The sequence below is a fragment of the Cervus elaphus genome, chromosome 9, assembly GCF_910594005.1.
Source record: "Cervus elaphus chromosome 9, mCerEla1.1, whole genome shotgun sequence".
NCBI lineage: Eukaryota > Metazoa > Chordata > Mammalia > Artiodactyla > Cervidae > Cervus > Cervus elaphus.
Window position 1 is genome coordinate 41,277,320 of NC_057823.1, and position 27,571 is coordinate 41,304,890.

General features: G+C 37.5%; 1 protein-coding gene and 1 non-coding gene across 5 annotated transcripts; one reads left to right on the forward strand and one right to left on the reverse strand.

The window, feature by feature from the left end:
* Positions 1-1,971: 1,971 nt before the first annotated feature.
* CLK4 (CDC like kinase 4) lies at positions 1,972-23,741 on the reverse strand. Of its 4 annotated transcripts, XM_043912451.1 has the most exons (14): positions 23,577-23,735; positions 20,381-20,541; positions 19,514-19,580; positions 15,297-15,519; positions 14,114-14,204; positions 13,646-13,712; positions 10,140-10,256; positions 9,883-10,049; positions 9,585-9,679; positions 9,205-9,334; positions 6,341-6,423; positions 3,365-3,444; positions 2,559-2,649; positions 1,972-2,470 (listed from the first exon to the last, which is right to left on the reverse strand). In XM_043912451.1, exons 2-14 carry the CDS (start codon positions 20,481-20,483, stop codon positions 2,330-2,332), a joined length of 1,455 nt encoding a protein of 484 aa, XP_043768386.1. In that variant the 5' UTR covers positions 20,484-20,541; positions 23,577-23,735; the 3' UTR covers positions 1,972-2,329. The 4 variants fall into 4 exon arrangements, with proteins under 4 accessions (XP_043768386.1, XP_043768388.1, XP_043768389.1 ...); XM_043912453.1 differs by lacking the exon at positions 19,514-19,580 and having other exon boundaries at positions 23,577-23,741; XM_043912454.1 differs by lacking the exons at positions 19,514-19,580; positions 23,577-23,735 and adding an exon at positions 16,598-16,656 and having other exon boundaries at positions 20,381-20,519.
* Positions 19,131-19,202, forward strand: TRNAA-UGC. The gene has a single exon. It is a non-coding gene; the product is annotated as a tRNA-Ala (tRNA).
* Positions 23,742-27,571: the final 3,830 nt, after the last annotated feature.

Here is a 27,571-nt window from a genome sequence, read left to right on the forward strand (position 1 = left end):
CCTCTTGCCAAATGACTTAAGCATCTCAACAGCTTTTTGCAGGGAAAATGCGTTCCAAAAATTTACTGAATGCCAAAGCATGGATCTTTACTTTATAGGAATAAACAAACTTATTTCTCATTGGTAAAAACATGTTGATAATAATGGTTTCTATTTTGATTAATAATGATGTGTTTGAACCTAGTTAAAAAGATTTACAATTCATGGTCTGAAACTAAGTTTGCACCAACCTAGTAAGATCCCACATGTGTGTGCTCAGTCACCAAGTCATGTCTGACTCTGGTGACCCCATGGACTGTAGTCCATCAGGCTCCTCTATCCATAGGATTTTCCTGGCAAGAATACTGGAGTGGGTTGCTGTTTCCTCTTCCAGTGGATCTTTCTGACCCAGGGACTGAACTTGCGTCTCCTGCATTGGCAGATGGATTCTTTATCACTGAGCTACCTTGGCAGCAATACCCCACACGATGCACCACAAAAAAGACTCAGCAAAGCCAAAAAAAAAAAAAGGAAAGTTTCCAGAAGACAGGAAAAATTAGTAGACACTCATGTAATAAAAGTACCATCCTCACACCACTTAACTTTTTCTACCTAATTCACTGAAGTTTCACTTTAATTCCTAAACTTCCATGAATTAGGCCTAGACACTAGCAAGTACCCTTTAGTAAAGAATGCAAACGTTTTTCAGAAAGGAAAGGAATTAGCAATCATTAACTTATTAGTAAGAAATAATGCGATTTTTTCCCTTCCCTCCTATATCCTGGTATCAGCTAAATAAATTTGAGTTTCTGATAGGGGAGAATGTAAACATTAATTTGGGAACTTGGAAGTACTTGTAGGGAAAGGTTGGATGCTTAGGTAGTTCACCGGCATAAGCAGTATGGAAATGGAGAGGAAAATAAAGGATGGCTGACTCCTTAATCTCTATAACTGTGTTCAGGAAAAACCTTTTCATCAAATGCACCTTTAAGAAACCTTATTACATATGACATAGTTCAATTACATGTGGACTGCATCAGAGGACTTAACATAACTTATGCAGTGATGCTTTGCCAAAATTTATTTCAGCACTTTAAAATTTCTAGCCAACTTCAGGAACTTATCTCTACTGTATGTGCAAATGCTGCCAGGGGATTCCATACAGAAACCCACCTTGGTTTCACTATTTGTCATGCTAAAACTTACATGCACTTGATGTTCAAAAGCGATAAAACTCAAATCTTTGGTAATGCACTTCAGAAATGGGGATACCTTTAACAAAAAACCTGTATCCAGATAATCAATCATGAATTCTACAACAAAAAACATTTTTGCCTTGCAGACTGATCAACAGCTTTTTTTTTTAAAAACTAACATTTACCATATAGTTTTTAGTGTGAAATAGGTAATAATAAGGAAAAATACTTCCAGGCAAACAAAAAGGTCATATTAGCCAATGAGGGTCTGAAAACTGCAGTTTTCTTATCCAAGTGTTTTCCATTCAAATCATCTTTTTTCCAATGAAGATTAACATAAATATAAGCTGCTTAATAATAACCTTAAAGTCTCATAGGCTGAGGTGTAAGTATTTATACTTCATATGATAAGGAAATAGATACTAGACAATTTCAACACCTGAAGATTTGGCATTGAAAACCTCAGTAATCAGAAAGTCTATTACTATGTTTGTGATATAGCCATTGGAAAATAGGGCTTTCCAGGCTAACTTCCCATTTAATCTTAACTGAAGTGTGTTGTGCTTTCCTTAACCTATCACAATGCACAAGTTGTTATCTTTCCATGCTACTTACCACCACTGACATCACCCAAGGAAACAGAACACAGTACTTAAAATTTAATGAAATTTCAACAGCGAACATTTCCTATGGGATCTGGTTTCTAATGCCTGCCTACCTAGAGTTAACAACACTTATTACCTGTTCAATACTACAGAAAAAAAAATTAAAAGTGTGAGGTAAAGTCATTTAAGAATGAAGTAGTCAAGAGTTCCTTTTACTCAGAAAAAAAAAAAATCACTTCAAAGAGTCAACTTTCATGTACAAAACACAAGATCAATCACAATTATCACTGGACACAAAGGGTATTCCAAAAGTTTTTAAAAATGGTAATTAATCTCAAAAAAGGAAAATTAATTTTAGCTTTTATATTTCATTATCAAGACCATGTTTGCTTAATAAGGTAATTATGCTATTGATACAAAACATACAGTATTTACACTTAAATGTACAAAATAATTTAATGTTTACAAAAATATTAGAATGTTGAGTTGACTGACACAGTCTTAAGTAATCTCTTCTAGAGAAGTATAGTAAGACCACTGATTTCCATTTCATTTCTTTTTTAATAAGTCAAAGAAAGGATGCTGCAATGCTTCATCCAAAGTAATTCTTTTCACTGGATCATATTCTAACATTCTTCGAACTAGGTCAAACAGTTTCTCATGTTCTTCATCATGACAAAGCATAAATTCCTGAGGAGAAAAATGATGTTAAAGAAGGACATTAAAAAATAGTTAAAAGTTAAAAAAAAAAAAAAAACTTAATTCTTTTTTTTCTTACCTTCAACGGTTTACAGCGTCTCCTAACATATCTACCAGCAGAACTATGTTCATCCCAATCTAGCTGATTATGATGAAAATACTTGCGTTTTCTATAGGAAAGAGAAGTCTCAGTTAGTTTAAAAGATTCACATGCTTACCCTGTCCTCACCAGAGAACAGGGGTAACAGACAGAAACTTGAACCATAAGCAGCTCTCTATATGTACTTAAGCACACAATTTCTAAAAATCTCAACAAAAATTACTTATCAGATATCTTGAATGGTATCTTTCTTATCTTGTACCCTATAAGGTTTTAGTATCCCACCTAAGTTGTCCCAAATAACCACACATATAACAATGCCAGCTTTAAAAACAGGTTCTTATAACCATTTGTGTAAATTCTAATGTCATTAGATCTGGAATGAGGCTGCAAATCTTTAACAATTCCATGGGTGACTTGTGGTAAAGCTGTTTTGAAACCTCTTATATAGTATCTTGTCCAAAGACATACAGCTAGTTAGCAAAAGTGTGGAATTCAAACTTAAGACTGACATGACTCCAAAATCAAGGTCTTTTTACTACGCTATGTATTATTTTTGTATTGACCTAGGAAAACATTTATGAAAAGTTTAGCCTGAGTATAAAAACACCATTTTATTAACTAGATCACAAAGTAAACACTGCATTACTTTTCAAAAAACTTCATGAAAAAAACCCACAATCTACAAGTTTTTGGAATAAGCGATAATAAACAAAGATGGATTTTCTGTAGTTTGAATAAGGCCATTGTACGTACCCAAGGGCTTTAATCTTAAAAAAACATACCTTGTTTTCTGAATCATGTGTGTTGGTATGGGTCCTAATATTCGTTCCATCATTGCCAGGTGCTCTTTACTATCATGAGTCTAAAAAAAGTAGGAAAAAGAAACTTAGCACTTTCCATTTCTCTACATGCAACAAAGGGAAACAAAACAGTGCTTCCATAAAAGGACCAGGTTAGACAATTATACAACTTATAGTACACTTCACTTCAGAGGACTGTAACTCAATGAGCTGTGTTATTTAATGCAAACCCAGTAAAATTGAAGTCTTTCCGAATTGGATCAGTAAGGGCTGTATAGCAGATGCTGAACAGGTTTTTAAAATGTATTTTATTGACGTAGAGTTGACTTACAAAGTTTGAATAATTTGTTTAATGTAAAACTGAACAGTTTTTCCTTATTTATATTTATTGCAGTGTTTAAGATGCGTGGGGAAGATTACCAAAAATCTGTCCCATTTTATCAGTTGCTTAACTAACCTCCATTTACTGAGTGGACAGCGCCCCTGTTAACACTTCCTAATCCTAGACCATCCCAGTAATTCTTACAACCCAGAGCTAAGTATGTTGGAACATGACTTTCAGAGAGGTTAAGATACTAGCTCAATATTATGTAGTTCATAAATGAGGAAACTTGAGCTATGAACCCAAGTGAAAATGTTTTATTTTTAAATTACCTAGTAAGAGTTTTTGCTAAAGTAGAATAAACTGTTAAACTGACAGCTGAAATCATACACTCCTTGAGCAGAGGCTGGCAATTTTTCTATAAAGGACCAGAAAGCAAATATTTTAGGCTTGGATGGTCACAAAATGGTCTTTATCACATATTCTTTTTCATTGTTTAAAACAGGCATCAGGCAGGATACAGTTTGCCAACCTCTGCTCTGGAGAGCAGTCTGTGAACAATGCTTTTTAAACCCATTAACTACTGTGCCTAGCACACTGCTTTCAAAATGATATTCTTAATTCATGACAGGAATAAATAATACAAGCTCCATATCTTCACAAAGCACCTTAGCTGAAGACATTTTGGAGGGTGATATCCAAATATAAACCGAATGTCAAACCAAAGCTAATAATCCATGCTTAAGATCCCAGTGATTTATAATCATAAAACCATTTGAAAAATTTTTTGTGTCAGAATGAAGAAAGCATGCACTGTGCTCAACTTCTTCCTTGACCCTACAGCTTACTACCACAAAATCAGATACCACCTCCTAGGAATGATGCAATAGCTACTTCCTAGAAATCAAACTTATCTAGAGTACTTTTAACAAGATCGCTACAGATCGGACAAGAGCATGAGGTGTCCCACAGTAGTAAACACATGCATTCTGCAACAGCCACCTAAATGACTTAATTCATCACAGTTTCCTCCTCATCCTGCACTGTCATAACCTCAAATCAACCTTGACAGAATTAGCCAGGAACTCCCTAACAGCCCTCACCCTGCCCAGAACATACTTTGATCATATTACAACCCTATTTCAAGTTCTTCAATGGTTACACCACTTGAAGCTTTCAAGAGTTTGAGCTTTCAGACATTAAGTAAAATTATGAGGAAAAAATGTGGAGACCTAAATAACATTTTCACCCTTTTACTTTGCCAAGTGAGGACTTTTATTTTTTAAAAAATAAATAACTATTATCATCTCATAAAAGGGACATTTTAATTCTAAAAAAACCCACAAAAAACCAAACAACAAAAAACAAGGAGGGATAATTTCTACTTGAAAGCCAGAATGGCAACTCTACAAAATCATTTTCATTTTAGACCAGTCTGTATCTGGAAACCACTGACTTGTAGGATCAGTGAAGCACTGACTCACTGGAAAAGACCCTGATACTGGGAAAGACTGGAGGCAGAAGGGGACAATAAAGGATGAGATGGTTGAATTCTATCACCGACTCAATACACATGGATTTGAATAAGCTTCAGGAAGGCAGGGAAGTCTGGCATGCTGCAGTCCATGGGGTTGCAGAGTTGGACATGACTGAGGGACTGAACCGACTTGTAGGATAAAACAAATGGCAAACAAGTACACTGCAAGTGTCAGCACTTGCCTACTGACACTAGTTTTCTACTTATCCAAAACACTTAATAGCACTATTCATTCTTCTTCAACTAGAGTACCTTCCTGTATGCCCGCTGCATTTATGAACACAATTTCTTCTTCCTGATATGGCCATCACACACACACTCTAACTTTATGACAAACTTCTCCTCCTCCTTATGCCATGGATTAAATTCTCTACTCCTCAGTGATGCCTTCTCTAAGGAAACTTAACTGTTCACTGTTTCTGGGTTTCCACCACACTTTTTACACTGTTCCATTTTAACAAATATCACATTATACTCTTAACAGTTCTCGCATTATCTATCTTGTGTATGACTTCCTTGAGGACAGCGATACTGTCTTTTCATTTTTGTACACGTAGTGCTTAGAAATGTGCCTAAAAGTGTCACAGATGCTTAATACAACATACTGTTTCTGAATTCCTTTAAAAAACAAGTGCAACATAACCAGAACTGAATGAAAACTGACCATAGTTACACTAATATAAATTCATGAAAGCATGTCACACACACACAAAAATGGATTACATTCACATGAACCATGTTTTTCATATTCAATACGAACCATATGTTTAAAATCTTCAATCACACGCAGAATGAATTATGACCATTCACTGAGAGTAGTATTTCATTCCATTATGGTTTTAAAGGATGACTATTTTGCATATGCAAATTTTAATCTTAAAAATAATGACACACAATGGCAACTTTTCAAAAGAGAAACCAAAACTTCAATAGGCCTGTAACATTTAAAGCTCCTTATAGTGCAGTGGAACGAGAGGAACCCTTGCTCACCATAACTAGAGAAAGCCTGTGCATAGCAATGAAGACCCAGTGCAGCCAAAAATACATACATATATACATAAAGCAAAGAATTAGTAAATAACATTTAGTAAATACATACCTGAAAGACTGTGAAACCAAGGTAATATTCAATAAGAATGCAACCTATGCTCCAAACATCACAAGGCTGAGACCAACCTAAAGCTATTTAAAAACAAAACCAAACATTTTATTATGCAACAATTTAACTGTCAATACACTAAATCCTTTCCTATGTGGGTGCTCTCTTTATATAGCCTATTTAGAAGAATGATAGTAAATCCACAGCTTAAGTTTTTAGTTTTATATCAAACATATTCAGTATCCTTTGAGTCCTCCATATCCTCGTTATCAAATTAGAGTATTTTAACCTAGGGGAAGAGGCTTTCTATGTAAAACAAGAGGGACTAGGAAATGTTTCACAGTCTTTTTAATTGCTTGTGCAAAGAGGAACTCTGTTATATCCAGTTCATGGCTGTTCTATGAAATTTTACATTTTATTAACACAAATACAGATCAACAATTATCCTCAGAATATAATTACTAACCCCCTATCAATTGTCAGCTTGATATCTGAGTTTCTTGTTTCCATTAAAAGAAATATTGTACCACATAAATTATGTAGGAATTGTAAGACAGTATAATAGATACAGATATAATAGATATTAGATATTCTAAGCACCTATAAGCAGAATTACATATTTAAAAGTTCACACAGAGCTATTTATATATGTACTTTCAGATTGTTTATACATGATCTATATTATACTTTCTCCTTCAGAACTCTCAATAGTAATATTATTCAAAAAAGAAAAAGACACCTAGCCTTAAGTCTATATTTAATTAGAAAAGAGGAAACCACACAGATGTTTTAATCTTTCAAAGTTTAAATATTTAATACAACAATAATGTACAAAGAAAACCTACTTTAAAAGACATTTCAATTTCTTCCAGTAATATCACTGAATTTAAAGACAAAGGAAGAAACGATATATGCAAGGAACTTATGATTTAGTCATTTTTGTTAACCCTCACAGGGCGTATCATTTGAACAAATGGAAGATGGAGCCTGTTTCTACTTACAGTAACACATAAAAAATTTGCAAATGATTAAGAGCTTCAACCTAAGATGAAAGTTTTCTTTTCCAACCACTCCTTTCTCCCAGTTCAGCTTTCTCGCAAATGACTGTAACCTTCTGTAGCATACCACTGTACATCATCTCATTCTGTTATGGGTTAGCTCCAACACTCTTTGGAATTTCACATCATTCAGTTTTACTGGAATTTCCCAACTTCTGTTTATTACCAACACCCAAGACGTAAGATCAACTGTCTTCCTCTTACATCTTCCTCTTCAACCTAATTCTGCCTTTATCTTCAGGAGTAACACTTCACACAAACACATAATGAATGCTTCTAATCTTCCCATCTCTTCATTTCTTCTCCTAAAGACCAAGAACCCCGGTTTCGGATTTATATCAACTATTTCCAGCCTGGCAACCCATGGGACTGTATTAATACCAAGAATCACTATATCTTACCCAACCTAGGAAAAGGCCATTAACTGAGTGTAAGATACACTGCCGTTTTACGTACCAATAACAAAGAAAAAAATGCCATTGTTTTATGTTCTCCCACATTTTAACATGTGGGAGAAAATCTGCTTCTTAAAATTGATAAAACACAGCAAGTTATCTCTCTTAATTTTTTTGGCTGCACTGCACAGCACGCAAGATCTTAGTTTCCTACACCCATTGCGGTAGAAGAGCAGAATCTTAACCACTGGACCGCTGGGGAAGTTCCAGCAAGTTTACTCTTTTTAAGCTCTCAAAATACCTCTCCATCCACATCTCTTTCCACACTCTTTTCTCTTACCTTCATTGCAGCCTTCAGTCCTCAACCATAAACATACTTTCTGAACTACTGCAACAGAAGCAGATTCTTTCAGACCACACTAGGCAGAAATCCTAGTAACATCAACCTCAATTTGAAGACATGCTCTAAACCTGCACTGTCCTATGTAGTAGCCACTAACTACACGTGGCTATTTAAATCTAAAATTTAAATTAATTGGCCATACTCTAAAGTACACAGTAGTCTACTTATAGCTACTAACGGCTACCATATTGGACAGTGCGGATAAAACACTTCTATCATCATGGAACGTTCTACTGGCTAGTACTATAGAACATTCTTAATTTCCTTACCCTTTTAGCAATCCTCTACTCTAGATAAACATCATTAGTTTGATTTCATACTCCTATTCTGAACTACCAGTCTTCTTGGACAAAAACGTAAAAAGTGGAAAAGACTGATTCCATGAAAATGTTTTTACTATCCAACCTCAGTTGAAACTTACATTCAGCCATGTATTATGGTTATTCCATTTAACTATTATGTCTCCCAGTATCACCCGATCTGAATTTTCCCACTGTCTCCAAGCCCCTCAAAGCCGTCTTTGACTTCCCTGCTCTATCAACATGACCTGGTGGCTAACTTCTAAATTTTGAGGCACAAGATGCTCTTTCCCTAAGCTCCCTCTTATCATCCACCCTGCATACAAATGTCTGCCCACTAGCTCTTCAGCATTTTCATCAGCACCAAGCTTTAGTGATGAGACAAAAATAGGTGTTCACATCAGTTCAAAAAAGACACTACGATGTAATTAAGCCAACAGAACTTGTTCTCTTATGATCACGTAAGACTGACTTGTTCAAAAATAACGACCACTTGGAATACCTTTACAGATGGTATCATATTATTCCCACTCAGGAAAAATAATTATAGCAATGACCAGACAGCTTTTATGGAAACAGAAAACATTTTCTGTACACTGCTAAGAAAATCACAGCTATCCACCCACTACCTGGCCCCCTACAATAGAAGCTACAGAGAACAAAAATATCTTTTTCAATTCAAGTATTAGGAAGTCTGGTGTCTACTGACCCAAAATGACCTCTGGAGCTCTGTAATGGCGTGTAGATACCAAAGTACTATGATGTTCATCATCGTATGTTGCACTTCCAAAGTCAACAACTTTGATATCTGTGTTTTTCAGTGTGCGTTCATCACGTTTCTAGAAAACAGTTGAGTAAACACAAAGATCAATATATAAAATACTTTACAGCACTATTCCAAAAGGCTTGCCAAAGAACTGCCTTTTTGATTTTCAATATAACCCCATGAGAAAGGCAAAGGATTACCCTTTTTGGGTTAAACACCAGGATATAATAAGTCTTAGAGGTAAAATTTCTCATCCAAGCATCATATCAAGCTAAATTAATTTTAAAGATAACTACCAAAATTAAAACAAGTCTTTAACTTACCATTTTAGAATTGTATTTGACTACATAGTCAGACTTCACAAATAAAATATTTTCAGGCTTCAGATCTGTATGGGTTAATTTATTATGATGCAAAACTACAAAAGAACAAAAAGACATTATTAGTTTCACTGACAAATTTAATCTATACTGGGGGAAGGGAGGATTGGTGATAGACGTAGGAACCAAAAGCGGTTTCATCTTTACTTGTAATACGTGCAGTTTTAGTGACAATGCTTTGATGTTACTTATATAATAAAAACTTTTATTGGTATTTAAAAATTTAACAAAGTGTACTTACAATTTATTGACTGGCAGATCTGATATGCCATTTGCCTGATGTGGTCAATTTGAAATGGCAGAAAGCTATTTTCCTTAATGAAATCATAGGTACTAAGTCCCAAAAGTTCAAACACAATACAAACATGACCATGATGATCAAACCATTCTAGCATCTGGACACATCGGCTACAACAGATCAAAATAAAAATGATTCAGTTTGTAGAACTCTGATTATTTCATGTAACGTGATGACCACAGTTCCAAGTTTATACTTACAAGACACTATTGGGATCAGTACTATTTAAATGCTCTAACACTTGAATTTCTGAACGAGCTGCTTCACGATATCGTCCCACGTTTTTTACAATTTTCACTGCTACATGTATGCCATCCCTTAAAAATAAAATGAAAATGATAAATGTAGAGGATGTGGTTGAAGACATGTGTCCTAAAATAATCTTACAGGGCATATTATAGCAGCTCTATATTAATATTTTTTCAAAACATTTTTAACAAAATTCACTTTATGTGGAGTGATGATTCTCTTAATACGTGTGAATGCTAATATTTGTTTCCAAAAGTTTAAATTTACTGAGATTTTTTTCCCCTTTTGGAGAAGAAAGATAAAAATATAAACCTTGAATAGAGTATTCTACTGCTGAAAGCATTTGGTCATTCACTAAGATAGACTGACTGTGACAGGTGGTGCACAGATATTAGTGATTAAAAAGGGCTTGTCCTATGTATCTCAGTTTAATGGAAAAGACAGACACAAACAACATATTCTGAAGGTTAAAAGTGCTTGATATGGAGTAGACAGAACAAAGAACCTAATGACTGGGGTTAGGGGGGTTGAGACATCTTCAGAAAAGAGGAGACACACAACTGAGCCCTGAGAGACAACTGTCTATCCATTAGATTTGGGAGAAAATCCCAGCAGAGGCGACACCATCGTTAAGCCGTGAAGCGGAAAACATGTTTAGTTCATTCACGGATGCCGCCAGGTAGGAACAGCTACAATCCAGGGCAGTGTGCTTTAGACTGGGGCTTCCATGTGCATGCGTGTGCTAGGTTGCTTCAGTCGTGTCCAACTCTTTGTGACCCTATGGACCAGAGCCCATCAAGCTCCTCTGTTCACGGGATTCTCCAGGCAAGAATACTGGAATGGGTTGCCATGCCCTCCTGCAGGGGATCTTCCTGACCGAGGGACTGAACCAGGTCTGCACTGCAAACAGTCTCCTACACTGCAGGCAGATTCTTTACCAACTGAGCCACCAAGGGATACTTCCTACAAAGTCTAGAGGGAAGTGGTGGTCAACTGGTTAAGACACAGGCTTTTACTGCTGTGGATTCAGGTATGATTCCTGATGATGAACTGAGATCTTACAAGCCACGTGAGGAGGCCCACCCACCCCACCAAAAGATACAGCTCTGAATGATTTTCAGGAAAAAGGTTTCCAAATATGAAACTTCCTTTTGTCCTCTTTCCTAAAGCTGAGCTTCTTGAAGACAAGCAAGCATTCAAACCTGTTTTCTTCACTATAGCCTTTTCATGTTAGAAAAGAAAACCTCATGGATGTGAAAATTAATATGGCAAGGTATGTGCCCTAGGCTGTCCAAAAAAAAAAAAAAACAAAACCTTTGAGGCAAACAAATTTTTCTAGTGGCTGGATAGCAAATCTTTCCAATTCGCTTAAGAAGGCCGCAATGAAGTTATAGGCTGGTAAATCATTCAAAAATTATTTTGATGATCATAAAACCTATGATGCATGGCATATATCTCAAGGCTGAAAAGAATTACTGTATTTAGCATGGAAACATATACACTACCATATGTAAAACAGAGAGCCAGAGGGAATTTGCTGTGTGACCCAGGGAACTCAGAGCGGGATCTCTGTGACAACCTAGGAGGGTGGGATGGGGAGGGACGTTCAAGAGGGAAAAGACATTATATATACTTATGGTTGATCCATGATGATGTATGGAAGAAACCGACACAACATTGTAATGCAATTATCCGTCAATTAAAAATAAATGAATTAAAAAAAAGAATTACTATAAAACTGCTGTGACAAAACTTCTTGTCTCATCTGTTTAATTGTACAGCCAAGTTTTCTAAGGGCTAATAGCTATAAAAATGAAAGATGGGTAACAGTGTTAGCTAATGTTACTATAGTAACCATGCGTGGTGACTGCTTAGCTGTGTCTGTCTCTTTGCAACCCCATGGACTATAGCCCGCCAGGCTCCTCTGTCCATGGGATTTTCCAGGCAAGAATACTGGAGTGGGTTGCCATTTCCTCCTCCAGGGGATCTTCCCCTCCCAAGGATCAAACCCAGGTCTCCTGTATTGCAGGCAGATTCTTTACCACTGAGACACCTTATGAAACCCATTTTAGGTCTAGTATCAAAATTTGTAACAGATATTTGTGTACTTGATCAAATTGAATACTATTAATTGGAATGTCTCAAATACTTAAGTCTTGGAATCTCAAGATATTTTAAGAAAATTTTAATGGGACAACTAGTGAAATCTGAATCTAACCTGCAAATTAGTAGACAAAATTTGAAAATACATATAATATGAAAATATAGAGAATAAAAAATACTATAAAATGTTAACATTTGTGCAATCTGGGTGAAGAATACATGGGAATTCTTTGGACTATTTTAGCAACCTTGATAAGTCAAAGTGGGGTTTCCCCGATGGCTTAGATGGTAAAGAATTGGTCTGCAATGCAGGAGACTTGGGTTGGATCCCTGGGAAGAGCCTCTGGAGAAGAGAAAGGATACCCACTCCAGTATTCCTGACCTGGAGAATTCCAGGGACAGAGGAGCCTGGTGGGTTACACTCCACTGGGTCACAAACAGTCGGACACAACTGAGTGACTAACACTTTCACTAAGTCAAAGTATTTCAAAATATCTTAAAATGTTACTTTATGTTCACATTTTTGTGGTAGAGAGAAAAGGGTAATAAAACAAGACATTTAGGAATATGTTCTTTATGAAAAGTGGAGTAAAAATAAGTTCAAGGAAAAAGCATTTCTAAGTAGTCAAGAAAAGTTTGTTCGTGGATGACAGGAAGTATGAAGCTATTGCACTTACATTCCCCTAAACATAAGGATACATGTTTACTAAAAAAAGAAAAATCAACCCTTACAATAAGCTGGAAATTATACCCTCAACTATTTTATGATGACAAAGTTAGATGTCAATTTTAAAATGTGCACTTTTCACTCAATAGTTTTAAGAGTTTCACTTACAAAAAAACTTGCAACCACAGAATAGAGATTTTAGAGCAAAACATGAAAAGTGAAGCAGAGAGGATCAAGTAACAAAAAGGTTAGTATAACTCAATCTGAACTTTATTCTGTAGGCTTTAAGTAATTTCTTCATAGTTTAAGAAGCTGACCGTAACGTGCAAATATCTTTTGGAAATAAAGGTTTTTGAACCAAGATTAGCCATGGTTTATTGTCTCTGCAATTCAGAAGTAGGGTAAAGCACTCCATATCTTTTTTAGAAAGCTAAGGGCCTACGTTCTGAGAAACTCTTCACTGGAACACACTTTAATTTCAATCGACTCCATCTGATAAAAATTTTCAACATTCCTGATCAAAATTCACATTCATGGTAAATAAATCATACACAGTTAAAGAAATTTTGAATACTTACACCTCCCAGGAAACACACAGCTACCAGTTAAATTCAATTTCATCCAAATTATGATCCTTCCCCACCAAAAATATTAGAATATTCCAAAAAGAAAAAACAACAAACTTACATGCCATGATCAATGCATTCTACAACTTTGCCAAAGGCCCCTTCACCCAAAGTGTCCACGATTTCATCTAAAGTGAGGGGGGGGAGAAAGAAGTATAAGTACCTGAGTACAAATTATCAGTTATTCAAACAATGAATGCTTAAGTGTGGAATATTTTCAAATGATCTCTATCAAAGCATAACTAAGGTTTCAGCACTCAAAATTATTTTATTTTCAGCTGTTACAAAAACAATTCAGACAGAGCTATCTTTCTTGCTCTAATCTCAAATTCCACTGATTATTTTGGAACTTTAGAGTAGAAATATTTAAACTCTATAGAAAAGAAGAAATACAAAAGAACAACAAACAAACCCACGAAAAACAAAACAAAAAAGCAATGAAGAGTTCTTTAGCCCCCCGCTGACAAACTATTCTTAAAAAGATTATTCTGTCTGCAAAGTTTAAAAAGTGTTGAAAAATATTCTATACATCTTGCTCTTAGAACGTCTCCACTTTGACAGATCAGGTGACCCTCCTCATCATCCTCTATACTCCTGGATCTTTTCCTTCGGTGGCTCTTCTGGAACGGCAAGTGGGCAGCACCAAGATCGTCCAGCCAATCAATATATCAGAGTGAATTCAGGGCAGAATACGCAATTCATTCAGCGGGGAGATATTCAGGCATTCAGATAAGCACCAGGCCACGAACAGTTGGCAGGAGCAATTTCAAATTCAGTCCCCAGAAATTCACAGGGCACAGTTTATGTTACAGAAGAAAAACATGGCAAGGAACAGATTTTCAGATAAGATACTTAAAGTGGCAATAGAAAAAAACAACACAATTGTCTCTTTAAAATACTGACTTAATTGAAGTCTGAAATTTAAAGAATGCAAATGTCATGATCTATTAATCTCGTTATAAAACAGCATATGCTGTGAGTTGGGATGTCTAGTTTGTCAGAAAAATGTTTTGAAATGTCAATATTAGTTCAACAAATTTATTATTTAACTTATTTTTAAACATACATGATTAAAATATAAGGGGAAAATAAAGGCTAGTTAATTTCAATGTTCAATCTAATCAATGCTAGTTCTATTGAAGAAAATTAGGGAAGGAAAATAATTAACTCAATTTACTTATCAAACAAGTGAAGATATGTGAATTAAAAAAAAAGAACGGGCTTTTTGGACACTTAATTTCCCATTCGGCACCCACTTTCAGAACTCCAAGGTAACTAGTTGCAAGGATGATGCACTGTGCTATGGGACTGTGTTATATTCAGGATTAAGTATCCACCAGTGCAACTGTCTACATTTGTTTCCAAGTATTGGGAAACAGGTTTCTTTTAGAAAAAAAATTTGCGATGAAAGAAAAGATGGGTGCCTTTTCTTTTCATAAGATTGTTATAAAGCATAAAAATACTTTTAATATTAATATGAAGAAACTCATGATCTGGTCTACAGAAAATGAGTAAATGTAGGTAAATGAGAGCTAACTATCAATAAATACAGATTAGTTGTAAGAATTTTGATACTTCCTTTAAGGATTCAAGTAATTTAAACACAATTATATTCATACAGTATTATAAACTTTTCCAAACTTACTGGCCCAGTAAGAGCTTTTACACACAAGTTAAGTATCCACCCAAAATAAAAACAAAATTAATCATACCGAATGTGACTGATGACTTGAACAGTGTCTATTACGCTTCCTTTTAGGACTGCTTCTCCTGCTTCGGACTGAAGATTTACTGCAGTGGATTCGATAACTGCTTTCAACGTCTCTGTGATAATGTCTAGGAACATATCTTTCGCAGTAGTCATTTCTGTATTCATCAATGTATCTCCGGTCCCGATAATCTCTCTCATTCAAGGACCTTGCTTCTAAATAATGACTGCAAACACATTAAAGTATTAAAAATTACACTCTTCATTCTAGAATAATATGGTTAAAAAGTATTGCTGGTTTAAACAGCTAACTCAATAAAAGAAAAAAGTACAAACTGATGGATCGATTTATACTTAATTCATAAAACCTAAATAATTTTACTTTAACCAACAAGTAAATGTGTTCATATATTTCTACTACTATATACTGCTATCAAGAAATAAAGTTGGAGTCAAATCATTCAACATATTCAGTGCTTACTTAAAGAGTCCCTTTATCTTCTGGTCAAAGACAAGACCATAGAAAATTCACAAAACTGCTCTTCTGAAATTCATCAATCTTAGGATATACACATCTGTAACTAAGCTCTCTTCCTTTTTTCAGAACTACACACAATATGAGACAGGCAAAAAAGGATTCTTTTCTTAATGTAAGTGAATTTTAGATTTCTCTGGCACAGAGAATTCTCTCAAGAAAGCTGAATCAGAGATAAAAGGAATCAAATATATTTCAGTTCTTTCATATTACATGGCTAAACTGAGATCCCTAGAAGGGAAATAATTTGCTATGGTTGAAGAGCACATTGTAAATACTATTGTGTGAGCCAATTTTACACCTCACCTATCCCATCTCTCCTCTTTATTTCGAGCTTCCTATATCCTCTGAGAAATAGACAACACAGTTTTTGAAGGCTGCTTCATGTGCCAAAGATATCTAAAATATATTCCTCGTAAATGGGGAAAAGATCTTGTAATTGCTTGCCTTGGTTTTACCCAACCCCCTACTTCCCTGTGCATTTCGAATTTCCTGTCATTCCTGCTTGAGAAATAAACAATAATTCAGGGAAAATAGCATCACCTGGTACCACAGTGCTTAACTTCCGAATCTACAGATCCCTTTGAAAATCTGATAAAAGATATGGACCCTGTCCCATAAGAAATGCAAAAATGCATAAACAAAACTTGGTGAGAAATTTCAGAGGCCATGGACCTCAGGAAGTCAATGGATTTCAGTTAAGCAGCCTTGATCTGATGGAAAGAAAAAGACACACATTCAATTGGCCCAGTTTCCCGACCCCCCTCTACCTGGGATGAGAGTCCTCTTCAACAGAGTGTGAAGCTTCAAGAGGGATGCACATGGAGCACTGAGGGAGAGAGGGGACACCTGCCCAGTCAGACACATCAGCTAAAATAATCCTAACAAGCAATGGAGTGACAGATGTTGACTAGATTGCCCTCACCAATAGGTTTCTTTTCCCCAGAATATGCTGTCATTCTTTTTCACAGGGGAGCTGGTTTAGGCAGAAGTAGAAGGAGAAGCATCTCTAAAACTCCTACTCAACAGGGCTGGCATCAAATCCAGGCTGGGGAGATGCAGAAACCCCTTTTCCCCTTTCTCCAGTGTCAGCCTTAAGTTCTAGCCACTGGAGAAACAACTCAGGATGTTAGGGTAAGACTTTAGATCTATCAGTTGCTTGGAACCATATGGGATTTACATCAAGCTAGACATTACTATACTCTGAAGGGCACCTGTTTAATTCTGGAAGGCATCCTTCCCATAAAAGGCTAAAATTTATCAGAAAAAAACTAACACTAATTATCTTTAGCTGGACTGGTGCATGAGATTAGAGCTGCTGATAACCATAATCTTCAGAATAACAAACACAGGGTGAAGTAATACCATGAGAATAAACCAAAAAGCTGAGGACTTCTTCAACCTGTAACAACCAAAGCTTAGAAAGATTACATGAACAAAATCTACAGAATTATAAAGGCTACATGGACAGAGTGAACAGGATGAATAGATTTGATTTCATTTTTAAAAATATTCACTAATCACCCAGTGAATATTTCACTACAGTTCTTCAAAATAGTCAAGACTAATGAGGCTATGCTCATTCCTTTTTATTTCCACACAGGTCCTGTGGGAGATAAAAAATATATATGAGGCAAAAATCTCTGCCAACAAATAATGACTCAACAATGCAAGAAATGCCAAAAGCCTGTATATGAGTGCTTAGGGTCACAGAGGGGAAAAAAAATCTCAAAATGCTTAAAATGGTCATGGAAAATCTCAGGAAAAAGGGAAGAGTTGCATCTTAAAGGGAAATCAGAATTTGGACAAAGTAAAAAGTAGAAGAAATGAGAGGGGAGAAAAATGGCATATTACCATCTTATATTTATAGAGCACTTTCACCACAGTGGCTCAGAGATGAGTTTGTCTACATACTACTTAGGAAATAATTTCAGCAAGACCAATTTTCAAATAGGGATGCATAAGCAAATAAGCCGGGAACAGATCATCCAGAATCTTGCATGCCAGCCTGAAGAGCTTAAAACAGTGTTCTCAGAGGATGGTTTGTTTATTAACAATATCAAAATACTGAATTATTAAAAATGAAGATCTCTGGTCTCAGGTGAGGCTCACTGAATAAGCTGGTAATATGCATTTTAAACATACCTCCAAGGTGATCCTATTCACACTACAGTTTGAGAATCACTCGTGTAAGGCTTGATACTCTTAGGTTATAGGGACTTCCCTGGAGGCTCAGCAATAAAGAATCCCTCTGCCAATGCAGGAGACACAGGTTCGATCCCCAAGTTGGGAAGATACCCTGGAGAAGGAAATGGCAACCCCTCCAGTATTCCTGCCTGGGAAATACCATGGACAGAGGGGCCTGGAGGGCTGCAGTCAGAAGAGTGCAGACACAATTTAGCGACTACACGACGACAGCTCTATGTTACAGGAAGACATTTAAGGATACAAAGTCAGCGTTCACAGCTACATCAATTTTCCTGTGCATAATTAACCTATCAAGCCTGTAGAAAATGGGCAATTCACAGGCTACTTACAAATCAGGAAAATAAGACACTTCACAATATATGTGAAAAAAGGTACGATAACTCATATACAATAAAACTGCTTATAAATCAGTAAGGAAAATACACTTTTATAGAAAAAAAGGCTAAGAATACCAAAATAATGTTCAAAATGAACTACAATCAAAAAAAGTAATGTTCAAGTGGTCAGTAAATATATGACAGAGGACAAACTCAACAGAAATTTAAAAATTCAAATTATAACAAAACACTATTCTTGGCATTTCAAAATAACCAAGACTGATGAGAGAATGAAGAAACAAGTTGTAGGGAATATAACTTGGTACAAACTTTCTGGAAAAATAAATGAATATGTAGCAAGAGTCTTCTAAGAGTTCACACTCTAAACTGTCCTGCCTCTTCTTAGAATCTATTTCCAAGAAATATCAGAGGCAAAGATTTGTACCCATAGGTATTTTTAAAAATAATCAGAAATAATTTTACTTCCAAATAATGGGAGATTAGCATCCTACCAAGATTACCTTTATATGCTTCTGTATTTTTCATTTTTTCAATATTTTTATTAAAAAACACTCGTAAAGTTTTGAATCTTAAAAAGACTATTAGACTACTCCAGATTATAGGGAGTAATTACCACCAGACATCTCTGGTGCCAAGAAGAAACTATTAGTCTAGCGGTTATTGGACAATCATGTTTATACAGTTAATTATAACATAAATGAACTGTTCATCAATCATAAGAGTTCTTTTTTACCTACACAATGCATAATAAAGGGCTGGGGATGTAGCTCAATGGCAGAGCACATGCTTTGCATGTATGAGGCCCCGGGTTCGCTCCCCGGCATCTCCTTTTATAACATAAATGAACTGTTCGTCAATCATACGAGTTCTTTTTCACCTATACAATGCATAATAAACTTATGAATAATTAGTATTATGACATTATGCCTTACAGAGTATTTTGTATTTATTTTAATATAGGATACAAATATCCTCTATAGTACATTAATTTAGCTCAGGTCATTGAAATCCTGGCAGAGATTCTCTTTTCTCTTCATACAATAGCATGTTAAGAATGATTAGTCTGCACTGATTACCAACAAGCTCACTGTTCTGCAGAACAAGTCTGTTTTAGCATGGAAAAGGAAAAAAATTACATACTGTTTTTTAAAGTAACCCCAGCTGGCTAATTTAGAAAGCAATCTGGCAAACAGTCCCAATGGAACATCTGCACAAAACAAGGAGAAAACATAGAACCAACAAAAACAAATGAGAAAGGGAAATTAATGGAGGACAAAATGAAAGAAACTACTCACCTAGGCTTTGTTTAATCGTTTAGGAACTTTACAAAATTCCTCCAATTCTACATAAATGTATTACCTCCAAATTTTACACTGGTAAAAATACACTAAAACAGAACACATGCCATCTGGAATTTTTATTGCGGCCCTTCCCTAAATTACTGGCTACTGCCTACGCAAAGGAATGGTTCTTAAAACAGCCAAGCTTTGAAAAATCCCAAATATATTCCCTGGTCTTATCTTCAATAGAGTATAAGCAACTAATCCCCAAAGCATGTTAACATTCTCATAGGGCACACTATTTTTCTAATCTGGATAACTCTCCCCACCCTTCACTCTCTCTCATTTGTGGAGCTCTAATAAGTGCCCAATGTACACATCTGCCTAGTATTCACATACAAACTGAAGGCACCTGCTGGTCCTTTAATCACTCACTTCACTCGTGTGTGTCCTATTACCACTTTGGTGTCTCGTTTCACACAACTACCTTCCTGGCAGCAAGACTCGGTCAACTATCTCCCACAGGTCCCAAATGGATACATGAGGCAGAAACTCTGTTCTACTCACAGTAATGTCTAGCATATAACAGGCACTCAGGAAATGTTTTCTGAATGAGTATTTGTTGACGGATTTATAAAAACAATTTGACAGATGAAAGCTATACAAGCTAATGGCAAATCATTTAAACTCTTTGTGTTAAAATGGTACTAGTTCAAGAGTAATTTACCAATCAGATTCTTTAAACTGGTGATGTGGTTTACAATATCTGTTCTCTTGCGTACTGCTGTGGGATCTCCTCTTCCGTTTGTGACTTCCATTGTAGCTTTCATGTCCCCAGCTTTCTCTGCTATCCCAATCAGGGCAGTGAGTTCTTTTGGAATGCCGCATCTGTTAATGGAAATGAAAAGTGAGCTGTGGAATCACAGATGGCTTGTTTAGTAAATACAGTACTTTACATTAATATTGATTAAATACAAAAACACCCAAGACATTGGGTCGTAGAGGTTCTAAAATGTTTGCAGATAATGTTTCCCAAGGCATGGGGGCACTATCCCACCGGTCTGTCAGATGATAGGTTCTAAGTGGCACACAGATCCTGGTACTAAATGATAACACTGTGAGACCTTAATTCAATTCTTCTGGATAAATTCTCAGTTTGGTGCATGTCTTCAACTAACATTCGCCAACTGCTATTTTAAAAATAAAGAGTCAGGATTCAGGCTTGGAGTATTTCTCGTGTCTCCTGTCTTGGCAGGCGGATTCTTTACCACTGCGCCACCTGGGAAGCTTACCTTTTTCCTATGGTAAATTACTACTAACCCCTTAAATTACTGCTATTATCAAACTATAAGTTATTGATGTTAACTTTAAAGGTGAGCTAGTTTAAAACAAGTATCACCAAGTATCACGCACCTTTAGCAAAACATTGTAACACAAATAACTGCAGTCAGAGAAATACTTAGGGATACTAACATAGGAGGTGACTTTGTTTTAAAGGTAAAGAACCACTAATGAAGATCCTTTTTCTCAAACACTCAAGAGTTCCATTCTCTAAATCTTGAGAGAATGACTCTCAGCTTTGAATAGAACTCAGGGTGTGAATAGAACACAGTATTCAACTGAGAACCTGAAGAGCAATAAAAAGTCATTTTATGAACTCATTTCCTCTAACCACAAGTTTATTTTCAGATCATCCTGCAGCCTTCTTAAAATTAAATGTTATCTGTTGTAGATCTGGCGTGACTAAGAAAATGAACCTGTAAGGATGAATATGGTCACACCGAAATCCGACAGCAACCTACAAACTTCATTAGGTTTTTCAGGATCTGTGTTCTAACAAGTCATCCCTATCTGCCTCTCCACATCTTAGCTCTTTCACAAAGCAGCTTCGTTTTTAACAGGTGTCCAAAATGTGTTGAAGGCCGTGAGTTTCACAACCCAGCAAGGAGCTGCAAAAAAGGTAAACTGGAGCAAAGCCAGCTTAGTTAACCTCCCTCAGTTTGACCAGATGGCTCAGTAACAAGAAATGAATTCAAGTAACAAAACCTACATGATTTCAAATGGTTTAAAAAAGATTTTGAAATGAGGCATCTCCTGAGAGGTATTCCCTAAGAAAATATAAGTAACATGCCATCAGAGCCTGAAGCCACTAATATCCAGATCTTTTAACTCCCTTCTCTTGCTGATTCTAACGCTATGCCCATCAAACATACTTCTCATATGTAGCTTCTCTTTTAGCATGCTTTAAAAAAGGAAGACAAAGGCACTGGTTAAGTCAAACAAAAACTCAAACATTAGTCAAGGTACTGGAAATTGGTTAAGTGAGCATTCGAATATGACCTATGACATATTCATAGGTCATTTGATTATGGGAAACTGACATAAACCAAAGTACAAATTAAGGAGCAAAAATGACCATCAGAAAAGCCATAAAAAGAATTGTATTTCTAGTGGAATTCTTCTGACCTTTTGATTACCCCCCAATTGTATTTTAATCACATAGTAACTTTAAAATTGCTTAGTTAAGCATTCTTAAATCATACCAAGCAAAATCCCATCTGATGATTGATGCTTATTATTATGACTAATACATAGTTTTTGCAAAACATGTCTGCTTCAGCTTTTTTCCTTCTACTGTCAGCCACCCATAACTAGCTCACCTGTGAACAAAACAATTCTTATATAACCAGTTATCAGTGTGCAAATATTAAAATAAGAGTCTTGGGAGAGCCAAAGTTTTTTATTTCTCTAGCCAAGTTCACTACTTTCATTTTAATTCATCTGTTAGGAAGCCCTCCTTCACTACTGTTCAGAAAAATTTTCTCAGGAGGCCAAGAAAAGAATCCCAGACCCAGGTTACACAAATTAAGTTCCTTCACATACACACACACCAAAAAAAAAAACCCACCCCCTAGAATTATTGCATTACCTCTATAATTAATAAAGAATTCTACATGTTAGAATCATCAGACAGCTTCCAATAAAAACACCAAATACAAAAAACATCAGATATGCTTATATCCGTCTTGGAAACCTGATTCTCTACTGCCTTTTAACACTCTATTTTACCCAACAATTTTATATCTATATATATGGCTTTAAAATACCTATAAAGGTTAAAGTTATGATTAGATGGCTCCAAGAGGGCTGTACCTGATAACAAGAAGCCTGAAGGTTTATGTATGGAGCACCAGCAAAGATATCTAAAAAATGAGACCAGGAGATTGACCCGGTCAGTCTGGAGTGTTGTTTCCTAAGGACAGGATAAGCATATCACGGTTGCTTCAGTAATCAAGGACAGTGTGATTCAAAAGCATCAGAAATGCAGATCTGCTCCAGTAATGACATGCTCCACTTTAAAAACAGTCTGCACAAAGGATGGATCTCTCCGTATTTAAACCTCATAAGCACGAGCTAAATCCCACCACCTGGACTCGCAGACTTGCAGTTCCTCGGACGCCCAGTCCACAGCCCCAGCCTATCCGCCAGGGCACCTGGCCAGGGCCTTTGGCGCACTCAAGAGATTTGACCCCGGAAAATCCCCGAATGCTACAAACAGCTGAGGCCAGGCATCCTGAGGAAGGCTTGACCTAGGAGTACACTTGCTACAGGCGGTTCTAGAAGGGTTCCAGACAGGTCCTCACTCTGACCGGCGGACGAAGCACGGCCTAAGTAGCCATGATGCGAGAGGCCTGGGTTCTCTGAAAAAAGCTAGCGGCAGAGCCGAGGCCTTTTATCCCTTATATTTTAAATCTACTATGACGCCTGGGCAACTTTAGGTTTTAAATGTCACAAGCAGAGCTGTGTCCCAAACCCACCCCGGTCGCCGAGGCCCCGAATCCCGTCGTTTTTCCCACACCTGGCTTCGAGACTTACAAAACTGGGAAGCCGCCCAGCCCAGAACACACTGCCCGAAGCCTTACCTCCGCAAAAACAAAAGGCCCTTTGGCCGAGAACTGTCGGCAAACCGCCGTCTTCTCTCTCCAGTAGCTGCGACAAACACCCCACAAAATGGCGGCAGCGCCGTCTCCCTACAACCCCCCGCAACCTCTAGCACCGCCCACACCAGGCGAACGCGCCTGCGTGACAGAGCTCGCGCGCTCCCGCCCCACCCCTGAGGGCGGGGTTCCACATGTCGTCAGGGCTGGCCCCGCCCTCCACTACGCAGTTGTCCCGGCCAAGCAGTCCCCGCCCCGAGACCTGCTTTGGTTGAGGCTGCGCCCTAGATTGTTTTCGTTCTGGGAGCACCTGGGTCAAACTGGGAGGAAACGCCCTAAGCTTGTGGCGCCTGTCTGCAGCTATGGGAGGAGTTATTCTGAATGCAGCACCTCTCAGCAGAGCCAACGATGGCTCCGTTTCCTGCCCTTCTGCCCAAGTGGGCTGCACCATGGCACTTTGGCTGCCTGCCTTCCGCCTACTGGAGGACCTCAGTTCAGTTCAGTTCAGTTCAGTCGCTCAGTCGTGTCCGACTCTTTGCGACCCCATGAATCGCAGCACGCCAGGCCTCCCTGTCCATCACCAACTCCCGAAGTTTACTCAAACTCATGTCCATTGAATCGGTGATGCCATCCAACCGTCTCATCCTCTGTCGTCCCCTTCTCCTCCCGCCCTCAATCCCTCAACTCAGGCACAATCATCACGCAAGAGACAAGCCCCAAATCGGCTCTCTACCAGGTCCAGACTGGTGCTGGGGATAGTGTAGTTGAGCCTGCTTGCAACTTCTTGTCTAAAAATGGATTCCGATAGTTTAGAGGATAGCCTAGGAAATAAGCTCAGAGGTGCTTATCTTTTTAAGGCCTGTACGCCTGAGAGAAACAGCAACAAAAAGAGAAGTTTCAGTTGAGACTTCTTAGCTGCTTCCTGAGCAGATTTGGTAACTGAAGTTTCCCTAACAAAGTTTTTCTTATTTACCCCTGTGGGTTTTATTCAACCAAGGCAAAATAATGTATAAGAGCTAGTGAGCCCAGTTAAAATAAGGGATTTCACAGTTGTAAGAATCCCTGGACAGTTTCCCATTGTGAGCTTTAAGTAAGAAGAGCGAGAGAAAAAAAAGAGAGAGTCAAAATTTGAGCCCCGGGGAGCACTTATGGGACATGAAAAAAGCCTGAAAAGGAATGATCAGAAGGAGAGAACCAAGAGCTTGGTGTCAGAGTAAGGTAGTAAGAACGGGTAGGAGTAAGGATATGTGTGCTCAGTCGCTAAGTGGTGTCTGACTCTTTGCAACTCCATGGACTGTAGCCTGACAGAGTCTTCTGTCCATGGGGTTTTCCAGGCAAGAGTACTGGAGTGGGTTGCCATTTCCTACTCCAGTATTCATTAGAAGGACTGATGCTGAAGCTGAAGCTTCAGTACTTTGGCCACCTGATTGGAAGAGCCAACTTATTGGAAAAGACCCTGATGCTGGGAAGGATTGAAGGCAAAAGGATAAGGGGGTGGCAGAGGATGAGATGGTTAGATAGCATCACCGACTCAACAGATGTGAAATAGAGCAAACTCCAGGAGATAGTGAAGGAGAGGGTAGCCTGGCATGTTGCAGTCCACGGGGTCACAAAGAGTCAGACACAACTAACTTAGTGACTGAACAACTCCTCCAGGGGCTCTTCCCAATCCAGGGATCAAACGCCTGTCTCTTACATCTTCTGCATTGGCAGGCAGGTTTTTTCCACCAGCACCACGTGGGAAGTCCAGGAAGCCCAGATTAAAGGAGAGAAGGGGTTAAATGAGAAAAAGACTGACAGTGACAGAGGCTAGAGAAGCGGCAGGAAGGGTTGGTGCTGAAAAGTGTCAAGACGATTTTGTGTTCTGACAAACAGATGAATAAAAGAAAAAGTCAGAAATCAAATTTGAGAGGGCAGAGTTGGGACTGTGGTGGGCTTAAACCAAATAGAACATGGGTTTGTACCTTGTTAGGTGAAAGGAGGGCACTGTCATTTCATGATCTAATATCATAGAAAACGTGCCACCCACTTTGGATAAACTGAATTGTTATGGAGATTGTATCCCATGTCAAGAAGTGAAGAAGTGAAGTTGAAAAGACAATTGGAAAATTGGAAGTGAAAATTTGCTATGCTGTAGAATGAAACAGACAACTTTATTCTCCTCACCTGGAATAGCCACCATTTCTGCGTTTACAATTTTAAATCCCAGCCATCCTTCGATGTCTGTCTCTAAGATGCTGTCCCCGACTGCATTAGTTCCCACTCATCTCCCTCTTCTTGACTACTCCAGTTATAGATGAAGCCCTCAAACAGTTGGCCAAGGCACACTGGTGTGCCTGGAGCCATCAAAATATGCTGACCAGTTTTGCGCATAGAGTGAAATGTATTGGTTCTACAACTGATTATACTTACTGTTTCAAGAACATCTATCAGTTAGGATGCTTAGCTGAGTAGACTGGGCCATCTTGCAAGGTAAAGTCGGACTCAGCTTGAGGCATACAGAGGCATAAATTAAGCTGGCAGCAAAGAAAACTTCCTGTTTTTGCTGGAGCATGAAAGATCTTTGTCTCATGAGGATCAGGAAAGTGCACAGTTTTGCTCAAACAGCAATATGAAGTTAAAAGACAGCCAAGTGGGAAGGACACCAACAGAGTGATAAATAGACCTCACAAAACATTACCCAGTAGTAGATTGTGTTTTGTAGTTGTTGCTGTCTTGCTTTAGTGTCATTTTGAGTATTTAAATTTGTGTGCCACTTAAATATTAAGGCCTAATATTTGAAAGTGTGTTGTGATCAGGAGGAGGCTGAGAATGTCCAGTGAGTAGCATTTCTCTTATTACATGCATGGTGCTCCTAGTTACTCTCTGCAGCTTATGTGCTTTGAATGGAGATAGAAACCTAATTTATATTATCTTTGGTGTCTTAGTGGCTACAACTTGGTACATATTTGTAGGTTGCTTATGAAAGCTGCTTTTGACTGTTTTGCTCAACTGAGTTAAGTTGAATTAAATCAAAGTTTGAAATTCCCCAAATTCCTGTGCTAGTTGACTTAATAATCTTATGTGACATCTTAACTCTTTGTATTAAGTCAGTTTCCTGGAAAATGAACACCTTGAGTTAGAGGAATTAATGACAAAAATCTGTCTAAATTTCTCGGAATCTACTACAAACACCAGGGTGTCCCTGGTGGCTTGGTGGTAAAGAATCTGCATGCTAATGCAAGAGACACAGGTTCAATTCCTGGGTTGGGAAGGTCCCCTGGAGAATGGCAACCCGCTCCAGTATTTTTGCCTCGGAAATCCCATGGACAGAGGCCTTTGGTGGGCTTACAGTCCATGGGGTCACAAGAGAGTCAGTCATGATTTGGCGACTAAATACCAACGACTACTAATACCAGAAAAAACTGTCTAATCTGGTATCTTCATCTCAATACAAGAACAAGTATGTCTTAAGAAAACCTTAAGGTAAGCCATATGTAAAGAAAATCTTAGTTTTGAAGAGCAACCAGAGGAATATTCTTATTGTATATTCTAGCATAGATATTCTACAGGTTTAACTTCAGGCATAGGAAAAGCAGAGTTCTAGAGTAAAAGTCATCTCTGAAAGCAGAATTCCAGAGTAAAAGTCTGTGTTGTAATGTAAATTAAGTTTAACAAAAGCTTGTCATTTTTTTGGAGAAACCTTTTCAAAGGTGTAAACCTTTATGGGTTTATAATTTCTAAGTTGTTATTACTGATAATTTATATTTAATTATACATTTTTGTGTGCTTTTAGCTATCGTTTATACTCATTTATGTGCTAACCACTTGGTATACATGATCTCATTTAATAACCTTAATAGCTCTATAAAGTGATCATTGGTTACAGGCTTGCATTCACAGTTATCAAGTACCAGAACCAAGGTTCAATCTCAGGCTTTACTTGCTCCAAAGCTCTTGTGTTTAACCCATTCTACTGACTGCTTCAAATCATATAGCAA

Bases quoted from the DNA above. Each gene is read 5' to 3' on its own strand.
- CLK4 (XM_043912451.1), bottom strand. From the start codon at position 20,483: ATGAAAGCTACAATGGAAGTCACAAACGGAAGAGGAGATCCCACAGCA. The intron at 19,581-20,380 runs GTAAATTACTCT...TGTTTTGTGCAG, and splicing joins CAGTTTAAAGAATCTGATTG to ATGTTCCATTGGGACTGTTT. The intron at 10,257-13,645 runs GTAAGTTTGTTG...TTTATTTTTAAG, and splicing joins GAATGCATTGATCATGGCAT to GGATGGCATACATGTAGCAG.